At 39.6% G+C, this 25459-nt stretch overlaps 2 protein-coding genes across 3 annotated transcripts; one reads left to right on the top strand and one right to left on the bottom strand.

Annotated features, from left to right (window-relative positions):
* Window positions 1-3349: 3349 nt before the first annotated feature.
* On the bottom strand, window positions 3350-11382 carry ANKRA2 (ankyrin repeat family A member 2). The gene is made up of 8 exons (XM_082783858.1): window positions 10984-11382; window positions 8770-8928; window positions 7305-7370; window positions 5868-5965; window positions 5574-5699; window positions 5170-5236; window positions 4998-5078; window positions 3350-3904 (listed from the first exon to the last, which is right to left on the bottom strand). The coding sequence occupies exons 1-8, from the start codon at window positions 11279-11281 to the stop codon at window positions 3849-3851; spliced, it is 951 nt and encodes a 316-aa protein (XP_082639984.1). The 5' UTR covers window positions 11282-11382; the 3' UTR covers window positions 3350-3848.
* Window positions 11383-11460: 78 nt separating this feature from the next.
* UTP15 (UTP15 small subunit processome component) lies at window positions 11461-22516 on the top strand. Of its 2 annotated transcripts, XM_082783857.1 has the most exons (12): window positions 11464-11663; window positions 11932-12024; window positions 12112-12296; window positions 13429-13607; window positions 14280-14405; window positions 15017-15152; window positions 16135-16219; window positions 19629-19778; window positions 19967-20068; window positions 20271-20404; window positions 20913-20971; window positions 21486-22516. In XM_082783857.1, exons 1-12 carry the CDS (start codon window positions 11574-11576, stop codon window positions 21707-21709), a joined length of 1563 nt encoding a protein of 520 aa, XP_082639983.1. In that variant the 5' UTR covers window positions 11464-11573; the 3' UTR covers window positions 21710-22516. The 2 variants fall into 2 exon arrangements, with proteins under 2 accessions (XP_082639982.1, XP_082639983.1); XM_082783856.1 differs by having other exon boundaries at window positions 11461-11663; window positions 11932-12296.
* Window positions 22517-25459: the final 2943 nt, after the last annotated feature.

The raw sequence follows: 25459 nt of genomic DNA, 5'->3' as shown, positions 1-25459 counted from the left end.
GTACCAAGGCGCCCAGAACTGGACACAGCACTCCAGGTGAGGCCTGACCAGGGCAGAGTAGAGGGGCAGCATCACCTTCCTTGACCTGCTGTCCACGCTCCTTTTAACGCACCCCAGGATCCCGTTGGCCTTCTTGGCCACCAGGGCACACTGCTGGCTCATGGCCAACCTGTCATCCACCAGGACCCCCAGGTCCTTCTCCGCAGAGCTCCTCTCCAGCAGGTCATCCCCCAGCCTGTACTGATACATGCGGTTGTTCCTTCTGTTATAAGTGAAGTCTCAACTCAATCTGTGTTTAGTAATAGTTATAAAAGGAATATTTATAAAAGGTATAAAAGGCAAGTAAACAGCGCTGGGTGTGCGGGGAGTCTACGCTCCACCAACACGCACACGCGAACATCAAACATTCTACATATACAGAACATTGCTTTTACATATGAAACCCGAGTATGCCTATACATGCGTACAATCAGGAAAGGTAACAAACAATCCTTTAAGTTCCATGACTTAACAGTCTCCCTTTTCCATTCCTTTTCTGCATTACAAACACGGGAGAATTCCAGGGCTAGTCGTGGGAGCAATATGTCTCGCTTTAAGTTGTTAAGCAACTCGGTCTTCGGGCCTTATGTATCCCGTGCTTCCCGCATCGAATAAAAGCATATCCATCTCCTTTTCAAGGCCAACAGGGCCTGGGTCAAAAGGCACGTCCAGGTCACCAGGGGGCGGAACAGCAAAGGCCTTCGATGGCTGTAGCAGCAGAGGGGCCGATGGCGTAGCAGCAGGATCAGTAAAGGAGCCCGCAGCTCCCCCCTCACTGTCTGGCAAACCACACGTGTCTGACTGTGGTCCCACACGGCTCTTTAAGGCCTCAGAGACTGCTCACCAGGTGCCGAGCAATCCCACTGCAACCTTGTTGTTTTTAGTTGCAGAGTCCCACACCTTGACCTCAATTTGGTCCCATATTTCAGGATCATAAACTGTCCGATTGTTAAGAAGGAGAATAAGCCGTAAGGTTACCAGGACAGTCTTTGTTTCTACGGACGCATGATTCCCCGTAATGCGCAACTGCTTACCAGCGAGGGGCAGTTGTGTGAGCGGCTCTGCTTCTCTCAGCGTGAGCTTCTTTGCAGCTCCGGTGCGCCCATTTCCAGCGACTTTCAGTAGGAGCTTCTTTGAGCGAACCTCTCTTCATGAGGCAATCAATGTGCCTGTTCCCATCCTGGTCTGCATTCTGCCAGCCTGTTCCTCTTCACTTCTTTTTCCTGCTTCTTTGTTGATGTTACTTCATGTTGCCTTTCTTTTCCTTTTTTTTTTCTTCTCTTGTTTTTTGAGGTCAGGCTCCCCTCTTATACCCTTCTCCCCACAGCAATCCTTTTCAAAATAGCTTTTCATTGGTCAAACAACTTTAAATGTAACAACAACAGCAAACTCCCAGCAACTTCCATGCCTTAATGGCTGGAGAACAATAGAACCATCTGGAGAACAAGAAACTGGAGACTGCATGGAGTCTCCTGAATCACCCTTCTTTGTTCCCTCTAAACTCTTTTATATTCCTTATAGCCTCGTTGTTAAGAGTCTAATGTTATCTCAACCACGGGGCTTTGCAACCCCCATGGCCACATTCCCAAATCTCCGCCTTCTTTATTAATATCAACCATTTCCTTGACACGAATTACCACTCCATATATAACAGTTATATGCAGTAAAGTGTTACATGTGAATGAAGTTTCACAATACATCTGTACATATTCATAACCTGTCCCTGCTTTGTATTAAAATTAGTTCCAAGGAGTCATTCCCATAAACTCCTCCCATCTGTGCTTACACAGTGTATTCTGGTGGTGGTATTCGGGGGGAATGAATGTTGATGACTCTTCCTTGTCACCGCTAGTTGACCTCTTGTCTTTGCGCAGACTCAGTTGCTCCTTGGCTCATCCATCCGCAGGACCAGTTTATACCAGTTTCTTAAGAGAACCTCATGCTCTTACTAGGAGACTGACCTTGGTAAGGGGCCCAAGGCTTCTTGCTTTAGTTAATTTGCACAATGCACCACAGTTAGCAAAGACACTAAGTAGCATTCCAATTTAATGCTGTCAGTGCTCTATCACTACCTGTTAAGATTCTCCTAACTCCCTGTGATAAATTAGTAGGGGTTTGTTCATTGTCCTTGAGAATTTAAAGAATCTACTGAGGAGATTAGGTTTCACAGCTCATGGCATTGTAACATGGGGACAAATGGGGAAGGGGGGTTGGGTGAACATCCTTGTTAAAACAAAGATTTTGTAAGATACCACCCACCCACCAGGAGACATCCTGTTTTGCCCCCACCTGAACACAAGCACAACGCATGATCACCGGAGGAAGAATAACGATCCCCAACAACAGACTGCGCAGTCTCAGGACAGGTCTCGACAAGTCGACAAGTCTCGACAAGTCGACAAATCAACAAGTCTCGACAAGTCGACAGGTCTCAATAGGTCTCGACAAGTCGACAGGTCTCGACAAGCCAGAACTTCAATGCTATAAAACAGCGACACTGGAAAGGGGAAGTGGCGTGCCGTGGTGGAGCGGAGACTCCCCAGCCGCCCAGCGCTGTTTTGCTTGTGTCTGCTTACTTGATTAATAAAATAATTTCAATAGACCAGTAAATTGTGTGGTCTAATTTATAACACTCCCTCTCTCAGAATGATTTTTTGAATTGAAAATAAAACACAATGGGTATACTTGCTGTATTTTTACTATTGTAACTTACCTGGGTTCATTCACATCTTTTGAGCTGCTGGTGGAGAGCAATTTGAAGCTTGCACTTACTACACATAGACTAAGAAAGGAGGGGCTCAGAGGTGTATTTTTGTGTACAGATACCAGACCTCTAGTGGACACAATGGCTAAATGCTTAGGTAAACATACGTGAACAATGCATGAGGGATGCACATGTATTGTCAGGGGGAAAACAAACTTCTGAAAAGTCTATTTCAAAAGCTTATCCATTATTTAAACTATCATATCCCATCTCGTTGTAGTTTTAAGTGCATGAGTCCCAGGAAATCAGTTAACATTGCCTGCTTTTTCAACTATTTTCAAAAACCATAGTTGCTGCAACTACACTGGAGCATGCAACAGAGCACACATCAGCTGAAGAAGGCTGGAATGCAGCACTTCGGGCTTTTGTTCCCACACTGTCTGCTGTTCAGCACTTGCAGAGAGGATAGTTAGGAGCTAGGTATTCTATGCTTGGATTTCCTTATATCAGCTAAGTTTCTACCTAGACCACTCTGGATGAGTTGTTTCGAGAATACAAGAAGGCAGAGAGATGTGTTAAGAAATCGACCAGGAATCAAACTACCATCAAAGTCCTTCAATTTATTACTAACTTCTTAAAAATCATACAAAGACAAAAACAGACACAATAATACTAACTGAGGATCTTGAAAACCATCACAAGTGGGTACCGCTAACAGTAAAGACATCTGTGTTCTATGGCGATATATTGCAGTATCTAAATTATTGTTTTCTCATGAACACGTATCAATGACAAGATCAGGTAGTACTCTTGGCACAGCACCACCCAATGCACTCTGTATGAACATTTACACGGTCAAACTTTTTTTTTTTTCATGCAAGACAAACAATCTTTTCTTTCAAAGTTATATAAAATATTTTCAAGAAAAAGGATGACACCAAACATTTCTATGAAAGAGGAAGCATATTTAAAAGCTTAACTAAAAACAGCACATAGTTTTACTGAGGTAAATTTACAAAACAAACAACCCTTGTCAATCATGACAGGGCTAAAAAGAAATCCAAATCTCCAAGACGAGAACTGACAGCCACAGAAGAGACAGCTCTTATTCCTTGATACTCTGTAGTAGCCTTAATAAATGTGACTCAATAACCTGTTGAACTAAAGCAGAGAAAAAGTCTGGTTAATCAGTGTTCAGTGTTTTTTCCAAGTCTTTAGGTACATATTATTTTATTTTAGGAGATGCTGACTTGTCCTCTACAAACATTTAATAAAAACAGACAGGAATAAATTCACTCTGAGAAGGGAGTTTGCATCCCTTCAGAAAATAAAAGCATCATGTAATTAAAAAACAATACACTCAGTAAGGCAGACAGTTTTGGAGGATGATGATCTGTTCTCTGGTTTGAATAGGCAGATAGCTACAGAAAGCAAATTTTAAAGCCTATACACAGAGAGTGGAAAATGAATGTTTACTTATTAGGAACTACTTCTGTGGAACATTTTGAGACTGAACTCTGGCAGACCTTCACAGTCCTACACCTAGATGTGTAGGGCTGTGAAGTTACTGGCTTGTCCATAAGCACAGGGCTCTGCTTGGAGAAACTACATGTGCAGCATTAGTCTCGTTTTTGGGTTCGGTTCCAGATTCTGTAACAACAGACATTTCACAGCTTTCAAAATGAAGGCAGCATGAGTTAAAAACAACACAGTCCTTTCTCTGCCACTTTGTTTTCCAGAGCCAAGTAAGGTAGACTAATTCACTCACCCTCACACTGTTACTGTCTGCCCCCACGATGAACTAGATGAACTAGAGCTAGAGCTAGTATGACAAGCACAGAAGGTTTTGCAAACTACATCACACCATACCAATCACACAGAGCACTGTTGTGAGTGGTTCATGAGGACTGCAAGCTCTATTAGCATTCTCCTGTGCAACTCTGATTGCTTGTGCAAAGTTAGGGAGCAGCTTAGTTCCTCATGCCTCAATCATGGTTGCATCAGCCCTACACACTGCTGTCAGTGCCCGTAGATGCAGATCCACACCAGTGACATATTCTCAGTAGGGACCTGGTTTTCTGAACCAGGAAGGAAAATCGTTCATTTTCTGCTGGTACATTTAAGTGTATTAAGGCTTTTAGGACAGGGATCTTCTTACAGCTGCATAAGGAATAACACTCTATGAGGTTATTGCAGCAGCTGCATAAACAAGGAGTAGCAAAAAAATCAAGGAATATACATTTCCAATACTCACCACTGCGATAGCCCAAGGCTACAGCCAAATCCATGGAATTATAACCAGCATCTGTTTCAATAGTTGGATCAGCACCACTTTCTATGTAAAATATGAAAAGAAAGTCAGATTTCTAACCATGCTAACTGACAGCACATTATTACTGATAATTCCATTTGTATAGGCTGCTTACCAAGAAGAATTTTTACACATTTCACATGATTCCCATGCACTGCATATAGCAGAGGTGTTCCTCCATTCTGCAAAAGCAGGAAAAAGCCTTAGACACTTAGCAACCAACTATTCTGCAACTGTAATTCCTCAGCCTCCTAGCATACTTATCATATGTATCAGAAACTTTTGGTCCTTTAGAATGTAAGCAAGGGCTCAGGATTAGCCTCACTCTCTTTTTACCAAGAAGCCATAACTAGTAGGGTTAATTTCTCTTTTGTTATCAAAAAGCATCCCATGTAAGTTTGGGGAATGTCAGATCTTTCAGATGAGGTAGAACAATTTTCAAACCAAAGCCAATGCTGTGCCCTGCTTCAAGTGTCTGACCAAAGTGCACACTGATATAAATTCAGTCTAGAGACTTACCCAGTCATATTCGTTGACATCAACTCCACAGTCCAGCAGCATTTTCACAATATCTGTGTATCCTTTACTGCAAGCCAGTGAGAGGGCACTTTCTCGCCCTTTTCCCAAAATCTGAGGATCTGCACCCTAAAACAGTTATAAAAAGAAAAGCAAATGAACCAAATTTTTTGAAGTGACATTTTTACAGAGAACTTCATTTTAAAAGTTTTAAGCATACAGCAGCATTGACAAACTTAGAAATGCAAAATAAAATACAAAGTAAATTAAGAAATTTAAGTGTGCTCTTTTCCTTACGTTCTGGAGGAGAAATTCCACCACTGCTATCTGCCCATGAGCTGCGGCCCACATCAGAGGGGTAAATCCTTCTTCATCCTTATGATTGATTACATTTTCTGTTTAAATAAAAATATGCAATTTATGAATCCCTCTCACTAACGCATTGTAGGAGCTGGTAGAATGAATGTATTGACATGTTCATTGTGAATGGACTGGTGTATAGCAGTGTGCCTTGAAAGTCGTTCTCATCTTAAATTTAAAAACAAATGTCTATCCCAGAGGTGGTGCAAATATCGTTACTGAAGGAAAAAAAAATCCAACTGACTGAAGTAAAATCTAAGTTTTTTTTTTTTTTTTTTAAGTTCTGCAAATCAAACTCTGTTTTTACTTAAAAATATTACAAGTTGTCTGTAATATGGGCTTTATCTTTGGAGAGAAGTACTGCTTGAAAAACAAATACGTACTGTATTATCTGTACTATATTGTAGAAAGCACACTTTCAAGAGTCTTGTAAAGAATTATCTTGTAAAGTAATACAGACAGCAAAACCCCGTTGCTCCCAAAGTTCATTTAATGAATTGTCTGTTTTATAGAAAACAATTAAGGTCTACTTAAAGAGCTGATGTAAGAAAAAAAGAATATATACATACATACATACATATATATATATATATATATCAACAAGTAGGTGACTTTTTAAAAAAATATCTAAATAGTTTAAAAGTCCCATGTTTGCCATAGCACCATAATTTTAACCATTACCAACATTCCAGAATCAGTTTGCTTTCAATACAGATGACTCATTAGCAAAGTATATGGACTGAGTTACTTAAAACCTGCTTTCTACAAATGGTTTAACAGAGATGGACTGAAAGAACAGCTGGTTAGTAATATCGGAATAAGAATATTCTATGAACAGTTTAATATATTATGAAGAATTTAAATTTTATAAATGTATTATGGACTCACAGTTGTCACACTGAATACTATACAACTTGGAATGAGTAGTGCTATTATATTGCAGGTGTGGTCCATATCTTAAATTACCAAACACACAGCTCTCTATGTTGATCAATAATATAGAATCAGAAAGCCCTGATTAATAGAATGTGTTTTAAATTATTTTAAAAAAGTTTACCTCTTTTGATAGAACCAACAGATTCTAACCCCTCATCTCCATAGATCATCTATACAGTGGGAGAGCACGGGGAGGAAGGGATTCCCCAACTCCTATTGATATTAATGTTTCATTTTAAACCCAAATGATAGCAGTGGGTAAATAGAAGACTCATGTAAAACAACAGTCCACACCTACAAAGAAGAGGTATCTAAAAAATCCTTCAATTTGTACCATATTTTGAGATATCTTTAATACAGCTTTGGGGAAAAAGTGTGCAGCAGGTTGCACATGTGCCAAAGATAAAGAGGATGTTATTTAACCTTCCTTAGACTCACCTTGTTCAATGCGTGTGGCCAGATACAACATTTCTCCCTGAGCAGCCAGCTGGTGAACTGATAAAGCTACAAAAAGGGAAGAGAAATCAGCTGATATACACACCAGTTTTCATTCTGCTGTTTGGAGCTGGGCATAATACCTCCATTGGCTTGAGCTGTACTTATCTTGTATTTAAGAGCATGGATAGATTTCATCTTATACTCTGAACTGGAATCACTATGTGAAAAACTAAGATGTTTCTGAAATGCCTCAAAGGTTTTGGTAATTTTTAACGAATGTACAAATTAATAGAGAAAATAGAGATACTTCCTGTTAATACAAAAAAAACACTAGAAAACAGAGATACTTCCTACAACGACTCCTGCAGGCAACATACTTCACTCTCTGTTGTTTGGTCAGCAACCCAAGATCATGTTAAGAACATTTATCAAATGAAAATTAGCATCTTTTGATAAATTAAGGCTGAGCAGTTTAGAAGTGACATTTCTGACATCATTATTATAAGTGACATCATTATTATAAGTGACATTTCTAACATCATTATTGTAAGAGGTCACAAGCTACCAGGAAACCTGTCATGATACCAGTTGATGTCCCTAACATGACTCTTATTTACTACAATGTTGAATGGATCAGACATTACAGAACTATGCACAAAACGACATCTACAGATATTTTTTTCTTAAATCCAAAGTACCAAGCATTAAAGGCAGCAGAATTCTTAAGGAGTTACAAAGAAATATTCTCTAATCCTACAGTAAATGCTGCACAGATGCATGGTTCTGACAATTACAAATACAGACAGGTGTGAAAGGTGCTCAGGAGGAAATATATGCAATTTATCTGACTTATATAGCAAGAAAACTAGCTAATGGTTACATAATACATAAATATTCAGTGTCCTCTTTCTATTCACTGAATGAAAGTTTGATTTAATTCAGAAAGACTGACTATTTTAGTCAGGCTGAAGCATATGATACAGTTCCAGATAAATTTTTCCCATGCAAACAGTTTTTTTTTTTTTTTCTTTAAACATTGGTCTTGCTTAGTTTAAGAAAGATGCACGGTCAAGACTTAAAAATGATTTTAAAGGAAAGCAGTTCATAGGAGATTAAGTAGATTATGAGTGTAGTTTATAGAGAAAATGCTTGAAAGTCAAGAAAATCATAAATAACAGCTTGAAGCTTTAAAAGGATCAGAAAAATCTTTTTCTGTACTTTTCAAACCAAGAATTGTATCCTTTCTGGAAAATACACCTCAGTCACGAATTCGGTACATATAGTATGTGCATTATTTTATGGCTGGAAGCCTGTAACACTAGACAAGATTATTTCAATGTTTTCTTCCTATATTATAAATAACAACACACACACACACAAAAAAGGAAAAATGGAAAAAATCTGACAAGCATCTAACCTGCAGTTCACAAAATAATAATTGACAGTATGACAGAAGGATACTTACAATTTACAAGCAGAGGTGTTGTAGAGACTTCATTTCCCCTGTGTTTGTTAGTTAGGGTAGTTGATTGTTTTATTGGTGAGAAATGCTTAGTAGTTGATGGAGTATAAACGTGCCTTACTTGGATACCAGGGGAAGGAGAAGTATGGATGTTGCATTCAGCTACGTTGAACAGAGAAAACAGACATAGTTTTTTTAATGCTAGGAAGGGAATGAAAAGAAAGCCACAGATTCTAAACCAAAGTAGAAAACACCACTACCACAAGATCTTCCAAGCCTACACTAAGGAAGCTTTGTGACATGTACTTTTTCCACCGTGTATCATACAGGTTGATCAAAGGGCTGTTTTCATTTCTGGCATGAAGCAATACTGATAACAAATATGTTAAATACAGCGTAACTTCACCCAGAAACTATTTGTTGTCTAAGTAAGGTAATTCTTTGCTTAGATTCCCAACACATCCAGCACAGATTTACCAGGCAGGATGGCTCCACTTCGCATTCAGTATTCTTACTAGCACTCTCCAGTACAACGAAAACATGAGTCCTGCAGTCACAAGCCACTCAGCTCATTACTCTACCTACTCCTTGACCAGTGGACCCAACCTTCATTGGTTGGGTGGACCTTCACTGTGTTTCTTCACTAAAACCTTTTCAACTCCTCTTGGATAAAACTGTGACTACATTATGGATGTCTTATGAACATTTATCCAGTAGGAACAAAGACCTTCCGAACTAGCTAGCAGAAAATGCAGAAGCAGGTCACCACTTAGAATTCAAAAATCACACAGTGCTGCTGTTTTAAACAGTACTGACTTTTCTAACTTTGTATCAGAATCTAATAGCAAGTTATTACAGAACAGATAGAGCATCTTGGCTTCCAATTCTCAAAACAATAGCTTTTGGTTTTGAGAAGTAGCTGAAAAGCCAAATAATTTTTAAGAAGCTAGATGACTGAATACTGGAAAGATGTATTGAAGGATTAAATTTCAGTATTTGCTAAACTGATTTGAAACCAGTGTGCACCAGTAATCAGTGACTGCAAGATAATTAACATGCACACTGAATTCACACTATAGCGAACCTCTTGGTCATCAACCCAAGTGCAAGTTTACGAATGGAACCAATTAGAAGTACAGGGTAAAAGGATGAAAGTAAAATTACATTCTGTTTGCCTATCAAACAGCTACAGCTGAGGTTATCAAATTAAGAGACCTACCAGGGATTTTTGACCTGCGGTCTCTGGATCCGCAGGACTACTTCTAAAGGGTTCACAAATGTTACCTAATTAAAAACAACCCTATTGCTGATGGGTCTAAATTTGCCGTTCAGGTCTGCAGCTCCACTAGAAAGCATTTAGGGCCTGCAAATCAAAAAAGTGTGAAAATTACGATGGCTGAACTGCAGCCAAACAACACAAGTCAGAGAAATCATGAAAATCCACAATAGGTCTGTTTGTATTTGTCATAGGAAATGGATCAAATTTAGTATCATGAAAAAACAAACGACTAAGTGTCTGAAATATTAAAGCAAGCACTGCAAAAACATAATTATTACTACGTAATAGAAAGAAACCCTAATTCCTTTCTCTACTAACACGCTCAGCTATTAAAAGGTATGGATCAATTCTTATGAAGCTGGACAGTGGTGGTTAAATATTAGCTGCAGGGAACAACCTACAGAATTACAGCACTGTTCACCTTCAAATACTGTGAAACTCAATCAGCAAGACAATTGCTATGAGAACAGGCTTTGTCTATCCATATTCATAAGACAAAGTCAACCGCATCACCTGCTATTTGGACATCACACCAGTGAAAAGATAAAACGTGGTCCAGAACACTACTGTAGTTGAAATGACCGCATAGTGCTTTTAGTAGTGTTTTGTAAAGACACACATATTCAAGAATGGGTAGCGTGTTGTATGACTTTGTAATAGGGCTTGCTATCAGAAGAAGTAAGCTTGTTTTTATCATTTGCATCAGCTTCTAATAAATTAAAGGCTTTTTGTGCCGTCTTTTCAATTAAAAAATGGAATAAAATAAACTTGGGAAAAATTAGTTTAGGGTAATAATTAATAAGACGCGTATAAAAAATGGTAGCAGAATGGATCGTAGAAACTATTACACACACATATGGCAATTACTTTTTTGATATGCGGCATCCTAAGAGGATGCAAAGAGCCCAGACACAACAACCGGCACCGCACAGCTCCACCTTTAAACAGGACGGACGCCACTTCGAGGTCGGAGTTCACTTGGTCCTGGATGTTTTTGCTGTCCTCCTCGTTCAGAGACTTGACGAGCCGCGAGCAGACGTTCATGTCGAAGCGGTTGGGCAGGATGAACTTCATGCCCATGGCGACGCCCTGCGCCTGCCCTTCCTCCGCGCCGCCGTCCAGCGCCTGCTCCACCTTGATGTCCGCCATGGGCGCCAGGCTGTAGCCGCCGCCGCCGCCGCACTCCTCCACCACCAGCTGCGCCCCGGCGCCCGAGCTGCCGGAGGGGGCCGCCATGGCCCGGGCCAGGCGCGGCGGCTCACGCCATGCAGCCCTCGCGACAGCGCAGCGTGTCGCGACAGGCGCCCTGCGCCGGTGGAGCTGGGAGGGGAGGGAAGTGGCGCCACAGCGCGCGGCGCGCAGCGCTGCCATTGGCCCACGGGAGGCGCCCGCCGATGACGCGCGCGGACACGGGGCGCGCCGCCTCTCCGCGCGCTGCGAGCGAGGCGCGCATGGCGGCGGCCGCGCGGTGCGGACACTGAGGCGGCCCCGAGCCCCACACCGAGCCCCCACCGAGCCTCGGCCCGCCATGGCGTCCTACAAGCCCGTGGTGGTGCCGGCCGTGCCCAGGCTGGGCGAGAAGGTGACGCAGGACACGCTGTACTGGCAGGGCTACAAGGTACGGCACGGCCCCTCGGCCACCGGGCTGCCTGCAGGCTGTAAAAGACTACTGTGATTATAAAAGGCATGATTAGCGGGTCTGTTTTAGCGCACAAAGTGCAGAAAAAGGTGCTAAAGGTAGCCCAGAAGAAGAGGGGCTTCGTGGGGCAGCGCTCACGGGTGGTTTGGTTGTAAATATCCTTCCGAGCTCTGCGGTAAGAATGGATTAAATGATTTAATTTCTGATACTTACGTGTGTTTAATCATCTTTATTGCACCTCTTTTAGACGCCTGTTCAGATAAAAGAATTTGGTGCAGTAAATAAAATCGACTTCTCCCCGGTTCCTCCCTATAACTATGCTGTTACAGCCTCCTCAAGGGTAAGTCACGTTTTTTTAAAACTTTTTTTCACGTTGTTTCTCAACTGCTGTCACGTGAATGAGCTTACAATTGCTTTACTTTTCCAGGTCCATATTTACGGTCGCTATTCTCAAGAACCGATCAAAACGTTCTCTCGCTTCAAAGATGCTGCCTATTGTGCCACGTACAGGGATGATGGCCAGCTTCTTGTTGCTGGCAGCGAGGAAGGCAGCATTCGGCTCTTTGATATTAGTGGAAAAGCACCCCTGAGGCAATTTGATGGCCATACGAAGTAAGGCAGTGTTTTGTTCTTTGTGTGCATAAGCTTGTCTGATGTATTTAACTGCTGTCTGCTCTGCTTGTTGTTGAAAACCTGGGTAGTATTCATCTGTGCTGCTTGCAGCTTCTGCAGCTTTTACTTAAAAGGAGATTTTAAAGTTGAATTCTAAATTAGAGTGGTGATATTAATTTTAACTCTAAGCGTGTGAGTTGGGCACGTGGAAGAATAAATACATATTCTAATTAAGGCAAATGTTTGCTGATACACTGTGTAGACACATGGTAAGCAAATTTTATTTCATGCTGGGAGGAGCAGTTGTAAAAAGTGGTTAAAAAAGCTGTGAAGAAGTATGTGAGAAAGAGCAAGAATCACTTAAAAAAAAGAAAAGAAAAGGGAAGTGTATGCCCCTTGGTGGAGAAGAAGTTGGAGGAGGAATCCTGATCTTTCAGCGAGAAGAAGACAACAGTAATAATTAGATTAAACAGATTGCTGTACTCTGGAAGACCTAAAACTGCTTTATCTTTCTACAATAAAAACAACAACAACCCTCCTTTACAGGAAAGCACCCATGTGGAACTTGAGATTGTGTTTCTACCTATCTGAGCTCTCTCTAGTTGCAGATAGGGTATTATCTTAAGTCCTAATCCCTAGGTTAACTTAATAAAATATAAACTGTCTGTGTTTCCTGTCACAGTCATTCTCTGTTGGGATGTTAAAATGATAATACTGATCTTGGTAGGGATTCCTAAAGGACAAGGAGAGTGTCCAACACGGTCTTACTTAAGGCTTACAACTTTAAATAGCTTAAAGCTTACAGTTTCAAAAGGACTGGGCTAGTACACAGGCCTCCAAGTAATAAATGCAGAATTTACAGCTCTTGAATGAATGAACATCCAGTAGATCTGTAAAACTCTTAACGCAGATCACAGTAGTGCTCAGATTAGCATCTTGTGTGCAAGATCCTTTTCTGGCTGGAACTGTACAGGGTGAACTACTTTTAACTTCCGAAGTGAGGCTCGCTAATTTCCAATAGTAAATGCTTTGCACTTTCAGACGAGAGAGAATCCTTTCCTTCAGCAACCTGTTTATTTGTGGAAATAAGAGTACACTTTTAACAATGGCTGTTGTGCACTTTGGTTTCCAGAGCTGTTCATGTGGTGGGCTTCCTCGCTGATAAATACCGGATATTTTCAGGTGGTGATGATTATTCATCAAATTTGTGGGATATTCCGAGTGCTACAGAAATTGTGTCATACACTGAACATACTGACTATGTGAGATGTGGCTGTGCAAGTAAATTGAATGGAGATGTCTTTATAACAGGTTTGATTTTATTTTTTATGCATTTTTTTTTTTGGGGGGGGGGGGATAGAACTGAATTAAAAATACAGTAAATTTTTAATACAATAGCATCTCGTGTATTTTATTTTAAACATCAATAATCTTCCCATTCAGGGCCTACTTTGTTGTTTCCTTGTTACTTGCTTTTCACAGTTAATGCTGGTGTTTGTAGGGAAACCAAGCGTTTAACATCTTCTTGCTTTAGCCTGTTAAGCTTAATGGCGCTATTCTGACTTGCCTTTGAGAGCTGAAGATGCTGTGAATGCATTCTTTAGCTGGGATTGATGGAAGTGTTTTATCAGGGCACTGGAGTAGAGCACTATTTCCTCTGTAGTTTGTACAGCCTAAAACTTGCAGACTCAGAAATGAAATGCCTTATAAGAAGTTTTTAAGACCAATTGCTTTTGTGTGTGTGTTGTTTTTTGTTTTTTTTTTTTTTTTTTTCCTACCAGCAACTTTCTATTAATCTGACTAGAATTGGAGGCCTTATGCTGCCAGAAGGCTATAAATTAAGTAGGCCACTAGGCGTTTTAAATGCATGCTGTAAGACTGTTTCCATTTGTCTGGAGCTCTGTTAGATGGTAACACTTGGCCATTTTACTTCCTGAAATACTTAAATTATGCAACTGAAGCTATTTATGCTATTGTTTGCAGGTTCCTATGATCACACTGTGAAAGTGTTTGATGCAAGAGCAAAAAGTAGTGTCATGACAATAGAACATGGCCACCCAGTGGAGAGTGTGCTTCTTTTCCCTTCAGGAGGGCTGCTAGTATCTGCAGGTACTTAAATAAAATCAACTTTGTTTTCTGCTGGGCCTAATTTGAGAAATCTTTCATCTGTCTCTTCCCTGTGTGATGCTTTAATTTGGCCAAGAAGTGGTAAGTATGTAAAAATTAGATTTCTTGAGGATCTTCCTTAGGAACCAGTGTTGACCTGAAGGCTGAAGGTAGGGATCTTATCTCTGATTTGCTTCTCTTGTAATTAGTTAAAAAATAGTAGTACGCTTTTAATGATGCAATGCACTTTATTGGCCCAGTGCTGGCCTGAAGGAACGTATTTAAGAAATATTTTGCCTGCATCTTTCTCTAAATTATGCTTAGCAATGTTTTTTAGTCTCTTGCTATTGCATGAGAAGTCTTGCAATCCAGTAGTGTTTAAATCCTTTTTGTAAGGAATACATTAAACCATTCAGCTATGCCTGCGAAACCACCTGAAAAAGAACAGTCTTGTAATGTGTCTTGTCCCAGGGGATAGCCATAATGTATGGGGAGCACAAGCAGGTGCAGAAGACTCCGTTACAAAGGATGCACTGTGTCATTTCTGTGAAAACTTTTTCAGAGAAGCATAAATGTGTGCGTGTCCAACTGTTTTGTGCACTTCTTTCTCATAGGAGGACGTTATGTCAAAGTCTGGGATGTACTGAAAGGTGGACAATTACTAGTTTCACTTAAAAATCATCATAAAACTGTAACTTGTTTATGCCTGAACAGCTCTGGACAAAGGTTGTTATCAGGATCCCTGGACAGGTTGGTATATTTTGTAACTTTGTTTTGCCTTTTTTTAACTTTTGTTTGGTAATTGCTTGTGGGGAACTTCTGAGTAAGCACTTGGTTTTTTGAACCTCTAAACAGACCTTTGCTCTCCCAATAAGAAAACTGTTCTTATTTTACTTCAACACAATTCAATACTGGCTAGCACTTACCTTTAAAAGAGACCATTTTTGGTGTATCTGTGCTGTTGCTTTTTGTCCCTCTTAAAGTGACTCTGTCAATGGAAGGAATGTACCCAAGGCGCAGAGGTGATTTTTTTGTTTTTTTTTAATGTTGCCGAGTTCAGTTATACAATCTATTGTCTCTGAGACATCAGAAGAATGAAGTGGTCTGAAGTGACAGTGGTCTGTTCTCTTACTCCCTGTCTTCCCTCTGTGCTGTACTTCCTAGGCTCCCTTGAGCGATGTGGTCACAAAGGATAAGCTGTGAAGGGTTGCATTAACTATGTAGCTATGGATTGTTCAATGCTTATAACACTAAAGTTCATACTTTTAAGATAGTGTTTAGTTTTCTCATTTGTTAAGGGTTTTCCACCTTAAAACAAATCATTAAAGGGCAGCTGGATGCAAAAATATCCATGGATTTAATTGCAGAAATGATCAGTAAATCTTCCATTTAAAACTAACAACAAGTTTGAAGAAACACTGTCTTAGTGCTTCCTATTAAGTGTTGCTGAAGTCAAATGGTCTCTACGTCTGCCTTTGGTTTCCCTTTCTGCCCTTTTCACTGTTTTCATCTTTTTAGTATTAGGGCAAGTAATTATTTCTTTTTCTTTTCTGAATCTTTTGCTAGAACCTTTCTGTTATTACAGGAGAGGTAATAACTGAGAAGCTTGCTAGTAGTCTGAAGAAAGCTTTGCTTAAATATTCAGTTTCTTTAAATGATCTCCTAGAAGCTGAGAACGATGAAGTTTCTGTGAAGGCATTAGTAACAAGGCTTTGTCACTGTTCCTATACAGGCATGTGAAGATTTACAGTACGACTTCCTACAAAGTAGTCCACAGCTTTAACTACGCAACATCTATCCTCAGTCTTGCGTTGTCAGTAAGTACTTTAGAAGTCTTTATAGGCAGCATAATTGTTGATAAGCTTTAAATCACTGAAGTAATTGATTTTTGCTTTCATTGTCATTAGATGTTTCACAGGAATGCTGAACATATGAACTAGAATCACTGACTATATTTCTCCTGGGTAAAAATGGCATTTAGAGGTTTAAAACATAACAGATTAAGATACCAGGTGTTACCTGTATTCAGATCTATACAAAATTGTGTGTTTATCAGGCACCATATGTAGTGTTGGGGAAGTACACAGCTTAGAAGGGAAGTCCTTTATGATGAGTATACACATCTTTTGCTTTTCAGGAACCTTCTGAGTCTTCTTGTAAGGCAGTGATAAAAGGAAAAAGTGGGTTATTTGTTCTTTGAGAGATCTAGAATAGGATAAACCTGTCTTAGAAGTTGTTGATGTTAGAGTGGTCTGAGGAAGAGAAGAGGAAAGGGCCTGGGGTACAAACATAAATGAGGGTCTGCCAAACCAGCTGTCTTACTGTCTTAGGAACAGAAAACAAAGATGCTTATTTCTCCAAAGCATTCCAATGGATAACTGACTGTTTGGGCAAAAATTTGAAGGCCAGCACCTCTTTTTCCTTAAAGCAGTACTGTCATGATGCAGTCACCCTTCTATATAACCTGTAAAAGGGACTGTGAAGGTCTTTGCTACTTCGCTGTTGTGGTGATCTTCTGGAACCAAGGGGGAAGGGGGAGGGTTAAGGGTGACAGAAAATCTTCCTTCATGCCCTACTTTGTTCCCAAGAGAATTAGAGCTTGAATGATTTTGAACTAGGTGAAGACTGTAGTGGGGCATATCTTTCATAGAACCACAGAAAACATATACTTCAAGCCTCTGCTGCAACTGCAAAACACATGCCATACCTGCAGTTTGGCATCTCTAAAGCTGTGTATATATCTTTTGAGACATTATCTTTTTGTTTCCTATTGACTAAACACCTTATTAAGCTTTAAATGATCATATGAGATCATAACACTGGCTGTGCTGTGTCAAACCAAAGGCTGATCTAGCCCCAGATTCTGCTTCTAACTATTGCCATTAGCAGATGTTTATGGAAAGCTGAAAGCAGGACAAATATGTATGATAAATATGATGTTCTTCCAAACTCATTTTCAGATAAGAAGGTTGGTGATGAGAGCAATTTCTGTGCAACTCAAAGAATTCCTCTAGCATAAACCTGTTCAGTCTCCCCATTAGCTTGTACAAACTTTTAACCTTCACTAAATTCCTAGACGAAGAGTTCCATGTCTCTTCACACAGCAGTTAGCAAGGCTGCCTCCTTTTGTTCCATTTGAACCTTCACTGCTGTCATATGATACCCTTAAGAAACACTAAGCAGCTGATCTCCATCCATGCCTGTCACGATTTTGTAGGCTTCTATAATATGCCTCCTCAGTGGTCCTTTGCCCATGCTAAGGAGTTCTGTCTCAAATCAAGCCAACTTTTTATTCTCCTTATTTTTTTTATTTTTTTTTCCTACTCTGATTCTGCTTCTGATTTTTGAGAATATGACTTGCATAGGCTGTAAGAGGTGGGCAAATTATGGATTTATTTAATGTCATCATGACCTATTTTTTATTTCTTATGTAGCAATTTAATTTGCTTTTTCTTAACATCTGTTGACCATACAGCTAAAGTTTAAAGATCTCATATAGTTATCTACTAGTACTAATGGGTCAGAACCCACTTTTATATACATAAAGTCAGTATTTTTTCTCTCATGCATTATTTAAAATTATAACCTTTATCATCAAATAAATTTAACCTTTTTACGTAGATAAAACAAATGGCACTGGCTGATGTTTTGAACAACTTTGTCTTGTTTCTGAAAATGCTACTGATCTGTGTTAGCTATTCTCATAGGTGGTGTTTATGTCTGCTGTATAGCATGTAGTATCCAAAGGCAGCTGTACACCATTTGGAAAAAACAAACACAAAACAAACACAACAAACCTATATAAGATTATACTTGCGTGTGGTTTTGTGAGAAGGATGTTAATGTGTATTTGAATCTTGCTGAACTAGTCATGCTGTATCTTGGCTTGGACTGGCGCACGCTTCGTTGGGTTAGAAACTGGCTGGATAGCCGGGCCCAAAGAGTCGTGGTGAATGGAGCCAAGTCCAGTTGGAGGCCAGTCACTAGTGGCGTTCCCCAGGGCTCGGTGCTGGGGCCGGTCCTCTTTAATATCTTCATCGATGATCTGGACGAGGGCATCGAGTGCACCCTCAGTAAGTTCGCAGATGACACCAAGTTAGGTGCGTGTGTCGATCTGCTCAAGGGTAGGAAAGCTCTGCAGGAGGATCTGGATAGGCTGCACCGATGGGCTGAGGTCAACTGCATGAAGTTTAACAAGGCCAAGTGCCGGGTCCTGCACCTGGGGCGCAATAACCCCAAGCAGAGCTACAGGCTGGGAGAGGAATGGTTGGAAAGCTGCCAGGCAGAGAAGGACCTGGGAGTGATGGTGGATAGTCGGCTGAATATGAGCCAGCAGTGTGCTCAGGTGGCCAAGAAGGCCAACGGCATCCTGGCTTGTATCAGGAACAGCGTGGCCAGCAGGGCTAGGGAGGTGATCGTCCCCCTGTACTCAGCTCTGGTGAGGCCGCACCTCGAGTACTGTGTTCAGTTTTGGGCCCCTCGCTACAAGAAGGACATGGAGGTGCTTGAGCGGGTGCAGAGAAGGGCGATGAAGCTGGTGAGGGGCCTGGAGAACAAGTCCTACGAGGAGCGGCTGAGGGAGCTGGGCTTGTTCAGCCTGGAGAAAAGGAGGCTCAGGGGTGACCTTATCGCTCTTTATAGGTACCTCAAGGGAGGCTGTAGCGAGGTGGGGGTTGGCCTGTTCTCCCACGTGCCTGGTGACAGGACGAGGGGGAATGGGTTTAAGTTGAGCCAGGGGAGTTTTAGGTTAGATGTTAGGAAGAACTTCTTCACTGAAAGGGTTGTGAGGCACTGGAACAGGCTGCCCAGGGAAGTGGTGGAGTCACCATCCCTGGAAGTCTTCAAAAGACGCTTAGATGTAGAGCTTAGGGATATGGTTTAGTGGAGGGCTGTTAGCGTTAGGTCAGAGGTTGGACTTGATGACCTTGAGGTCTCTTCCAACCTAGAAAATTCTGTGATTCTGTGATTCTTCTCTAATATACTTTATTATTAGAGGCTTATTAAATAGATAATGTTGCTTAGGATCATAGCTTTGAAGATGGTCCTTCAAGTACAGGGAGTTTGACAACAGAACCCTATAGACGTGGCTTCTAGCTTAAATCTTTCTATGATACTGTGATTTGAGTTTTATTATTACACATAAAAGCTGAAAACTGTGCACAGTAGTAATGCATGTGTTGTCAAATAAAACACCAGGTTCCTAACTCTGTGATTTTTGCATTTTAGCCTGAAGATGAAACCATAGTTGTAGGCATGACCAATGGGGTGCTAAATGTTAAACACAGAAAGCCTGAAGAAAGCAAAGAAAAGTCTCAAAAGAAGAGACAGCCAGCGTATAGAACCTATGTGAAAGGAAGAAATTACATGCCAAAACAGGTAAGGTGAAGTGAGGAAATGTATCTTGAAGCACTCAAGATTTCTTTTTTTTTTTTTTTGGTGTGTGCTAAGTTGAAGGGAGGCAAGACACAAAGACATACAAGCTTGTCCATAGCAGTATGTTTACATTATATATCTACACAAATTCATTGTGTCCATCTTATTATGAATTTGTATTTCAATTCCAGGAGGATTTCTTTGTCAGTAAGCCTGGAAAATGTGTTTTGAGGAAATACGACAAGCTACTGAAGGGCTTTCAGTCATCCAAGGCCCTTGATGCAGTATTGGAGGTAAGCCTTTGTTCTTGTCTCATCAAAGTTGTGTGCTGTCATTCAGAGTGGATTTTTCTTTCAGTGTATAACTAGAGAGCATTCAAACCGCGTGGGTTCCTTATGCGTCCTTTGTTCATTTTATTTTTTGCAAACTGATACCATCCCTGTTTTCTGTATGATGATGTTGCTTTGATGCTAAACTCTTCTACTGTCTGTCCAGCCACACATCAGGCTTTATACTCCTGAAGTTACAGTTGCAGTTATGCAGGAACTAAACCGCAGAGGAACACTAAGGAGTGCGCTTGCAGGCCGAGACGAGAAGCAAATTAGTCTCCTCCTTACCTTTGTGACAAGGTATTGTTTTACCATACTTACTCTGACAACTTATTTTGAGACCCATATTTCTTACTAGCTTTTGCCACAGGGGCTCAGGAGATCATGTTAGTAGCACTGACTGAAATTTCATGTGCCTTTTGCTTTCTGATGCCAAGGTCTGGGACTTTGGCTGTAGTACTGAAATAGTTTACATGTTAGCACGAAAAGATTTTGCTGATATTATTAGAACCACCAAAAGAGACTATTTTGGCCCTTTGCCACACATTTTACCCTTAATCTGTTACTTTTTGTCTTTTCAATGCAACCCATGTCTTAACGTACCTGAGGCTTTTGCCGGTCCTCCATTCCCTTCTGTCTTTGTGAAAAGAGGAGGGTAAATACCACATGTAGCTTTTTTGACTCATATCCCTGATCTGTGAAGTCTCTTCTCTAAGAAAAATGTTGTCTGCATGCCAGTATGATAGAACTGCTTGTAACTGTTTCATTTGGCAACACGGTACAATGACAATGTGTTCTAATTTTGCAGGCGTGTAATTGAACCTAGATTTACTCCAATACTGGTAACTGTTGCGGATATGATCACTGGTAAGTACCACACAGAGAAGACTCAAAGCCCAGCAGCTAGTTTGAAAATAAGGTGACAAATGCTACCATTTTTAGAAACTACACCTACATAATTTGGTTTATAAACTCAATGGCGATGAACTGATCCAAAAAGAAATTTTGCTAGACAGCATTGATCCTGCAGACAGTATAAATCAGATACTGTCTGTGAGGTACCTCATGGTTTCTTAATTTTTTTTGATTCTTCATGTTCCTGTACTTCTGTAGTACAAGTGACTTTGGTTTCTCCAGTGAGGTAAAAATAGAATTTGATATCGTAAAAACTTCTTTTTCTGTTAGTTTGTCTTATGTATTACTGCGGGTATGTACCAATAATTAACACTGTTTTTCAGAACACTAGCAAAGTTGTCTTACTCATCTACAATGTTGGACTAGTGCCAGGTTCTTTAAATGCCTATCTAATTAGCCAAAATAATTTTTACATCTTTAATGTAAAAATTAAGATGTCTATCTTAAGTGACTCTCTTCTTTACAGATATTTATCAGCCTGTGCTTGGACAGTCAGCAGTTGTAGATAAACAATTCTTGAGGCTTCAGGAAGCCATAGGAAGAGAGATTGACTATCAAGAGGAACTACTAGAAGTTTTGGGAATGATGGATGCACTATTTGCCACTTTGACTAAGAAAAAAGCTACATATCTAGAAGAGAACAAAAGTAATGGTCTTACAAAGACTCTGGATCAAGATACGTGTAACTAAGTGATGTGCACCACAACAAATTCTTATTAAAACTATATGGACTTGAAATAGATGACCTGTTCTACTGATAACTTTTTATAATAGTGACTTTCAAAATAAGCCCCTCTCTGTACAAGTTCTTTCTTGCAGGATGTGTTTTTGAAGAGGCCAATTTTAGAAGACAGAGGAAGAAGGACTTTTTCAAGATTCTCCATGACGTATTTTTTTGAAAAACTAATGGATTTTAAACTTTTATTCCAAAGCTATTTAACTTTTAACAAGTGTATTATGCATCCAGTACTAAGTCACAATTTGATTTTGGAAAAACAATCAATTTTTACTTTTTGTTCACCAGAAAATAATTACAAGTTTGTCTAATTTTAACATGTCATCATCCTCATTTAAGGTTAGTGTCCCATCTCAGGTACTTGGACACAGGAGTAAAACCATGTATGTATTTGATATAACTTGATAGTGTTGTATTTTCTTTCATTGCTTTGTCTGCACTTCAAACTTCCATAAATTCATAGAAAACAACAAATTAAGAAGAACTAGTACAAGTAGGTGTTTTTTGTACAGTAGAAGAAATATGCTTCTATATTATTGGAAAAACTCATTTCTTTTTTTTAAAGAGTGATGTATGCTTAAGACTTTTAATTCTCAAGGATAAAGATAATCCTTGCATGTATGGGGAAGTGAATTCAAAATAAATGTAGTAAGTAAATAAATTGTACATCAATGAGGAAATCAACGCAAAAGATTTTACTTAATTCTATAACTGTTGTTATACAATAGAGTCTAATTTTTTAAAGAATAAAATCATAAAATCACTTATGTTGGAGAAGACCTTTTTCATCAAGTCCAACCATCGCCTAATGCTACCAGTTCCAGTAGTAAAACATGTCCCTGAGCGCTACATTCACACAAAGTTTGTATCAGTATTCTAGGGTAGTTTTTTTGTTGTTGTTTGTTTTAAACTTCACGTGAAACTGAAGTAAGATCATACATTTTGGAAAGAAGGGTGTGCCAAAAGCCACACACATTTAGGGTGATGTAAAGCTTCATTTGTAGTCTGTAGGCTGAAACTTACTGGGATACCATAAGAATTTCCCTCAAAAGGAATTTGTACATGTCTGGCAGTTGGCAGTGAGTTATGTTTATCAGTATAACTTGGGAAAATTTTCCAAGTTTAAGTACATTTAGGTAATATTTTCTGAGTTTTACCTGAAATCTTACTATTATCTTCAACCTGGAAAACGTAGAATAGTACCTGGTCTGCTGTAAAGTTAATATGTGACCAATATATCTTCCTGGCTACTGGGATTTGTTAGTTATATTTTGAAGGGCTAAGATAATAATAAGTAACAATGAGGAGCATTTTCATGCAAGCTTTAAACATTTCTCAATGCTTCTTTGTTTTCTTGGTGCTCACTTGACTATTTTTATCCTATTGCTGCTAATAGAGTTGAACTTTCTTTTGTCTTTTAGGAAATCTTACTTTTAATTGTGTGACTGAATCAGGCAGTATCTTTTAGAAGACTTAACAGAACATAGGAGTTCTGGGGTGAGAAGCTCTTCCTGGAGCCTCCTCCTTCCACATCTCTTCAGTAGTATCTGTTGAAGGTGGATGTTTCTCTTGACAGCCGAGTTTTCCATGACTTGAGGACCACAGCCCTTGACATCATTGTCTGAGTTTTTATTGATGATCTTCCTATCTGAACTATGCATTCATTGTACTGCCTTGAAGTTTGATGTGTGGCTTGCAGCAGCATAGTAAGGAATTGCATTAAAATAGTAGATCAGTTTGATCTTACAGTAATTTGATTAATCATCAGGTATCCCATTCACGTTGTTCTGTCAAGTGAGCTTGCAGAGGTGGCATCTACACAAACAGAAATCTGATCAAAAGGTGGGAAAATACGCTATTTTAAGAGCTTCATTTCTAAGAAGACTACTAAAATCAAATTTTGAAGATTTTTAAACAAAAGGTCAAATGATTTTTTGTTACTTAAGTTGTGTCTTGAGTTGCGGATTCAGTGCCTTTGTGTTGAAGGCTAGTATTTGTTCAGGTGAAAGCTAGTCTGCCTGTCAAACTTGCTTATTGTTTGTGACCCTGTTTGTTATGAAAAAATATGGTCTTCTTTCTCTACATTTAGTAGTTTGTTTGTTTGTTTGTTTGTTTGTTTTTCCATTAGGCCATTTTTTTCCAGTACCTATGCAGCTCAGAGGAGTAAAACTAAGGCATATTACTATTAATAAGGAACCTGTTGACATTCTGCAGCAATAGCCCATAGTAGAAGGGGCTGAATGATGCTCAGTACATTGTCTGTGAAGATCCATTGGTAGTGGTGGTTGCTAAAAGGATGCTATGTAATCCATAATTAATTTGACACAGGAAACAGTAAAATGTGAAGGAGAAAGAGTAAAGCCAGTGGAAGTGTAGTATTAAAGTGAGTAATAAAGCAAGCAAATTCTGAATGTTTAATACTGTAGGCATGAGGAGTTGGATATAAATGAAGATGAAAATATTCTTGCTCTGTATGTACGAGGTTGCATTCCTCCATGAGCAGTTGTGTGAGCTGTCATAGATTTTTTATTTTTATTTTTATTTTTTAATCTTCGTTACCGTCTCAGGGTACATGCTCATTCCAGCCCTCCTCAAATTAAACAGGTTGCAGTTTACAGAGAAGTCACTTTTACTGACTCTCTGATGGAAATCTGGAGTTGAGACAGTGTAAATCAGACTGTGTATGTGCAACTATAAGCAGAAAATGGCACATCTGGGTTCTAAGTTTTTGATGCAGAATAGGTTTATCTATATTGTCTGGTATTTTAACCAGCCAGAGTTTTGGTTTTAGGTTTGAAATCTAATGAGTTCACTAAGAGCAGAAAAGGCTGAATTGCGTCAGGAAAGATTTTAAGTGCGTTAAAGCAGACTTGAGACATACCTTACTTAAAACAAAACAAAAATTGCCTCTTCGTAGGTTCCAAAAATATATTTTTTTGACCCTGCTCAGAGGGAGCAATCTCTCGCAGGTTGCAGAAGTACGTCTGGATGGTGAGTTTGGCCTTGGTGTTGCCAGCAAATAGCCATCATTAGTCTTCAGGCTTTTTCATGTTTCTGCATCTAAAAACAAACAAAAAGAGTTTTAATGGCTCTAATGATGCTTGTGTAGCACAGGCAATTCTTGCCAAATACTTGATTTAGATTTGCATGCCTACTTGAGCTCAGAGTTAGTGCAGGTTACAGTTGCAATTTTTCTGGTTGCCCTGGATAATCATCATCTACCTTTCACTGGCTTCCTTGGTTGGAGCCTGTAATGCACTCCAGTGAAATAATGCAAAACAAGAAAAAGTTTTTACAGAAAAAAAATGACATTAGATTTCATAGGATACTGCATTTCAGTATTTAAAACACAAGTTTTGTACCTGCAGAGTTAACTTTTCAGGGAAGATCTCACACATTTTACACCTGAGAAAGAGCCCCCTATTTAATTTTTGGTTTAAATTTCTCATTTAAAATCCCCTTTAAAAATGAAGGTAGAGAAAAAAAAAACAAAAAACATAGTGTATAAGAACACTATGTTTTAAAGGTATTTGAGTGTATGTCTTGATTTTAATCCTTGCCTAGATAGCAGTTTGTAGTTTCTGTGACATACTCTGAAGGAAAGTGATGTAAAATTAATTTACTTTTTTTCTTTCTTTCTTTCTTTTGAGAGTAGCTTTGCTTTCTGGAGCTTACTGTACCACAACTAACACCTCTTCAGGTCT

The sequence above is a fragment of the Aythya marila genome (assembly GCF_965140915.1).
Source record: "Aythya marila genome assembly, chromosome: Z".
Taxonomy (NCBI): Eukaryota; Metazoa; Chordata; class Aves; order Anseriformes; family Anatidae; genus Aythya; species Aythya marila.
Note: the sequence above shows the minus strand (reverse complement) of the source record. Positions and strands in the feature narration are given on the sequence as shown.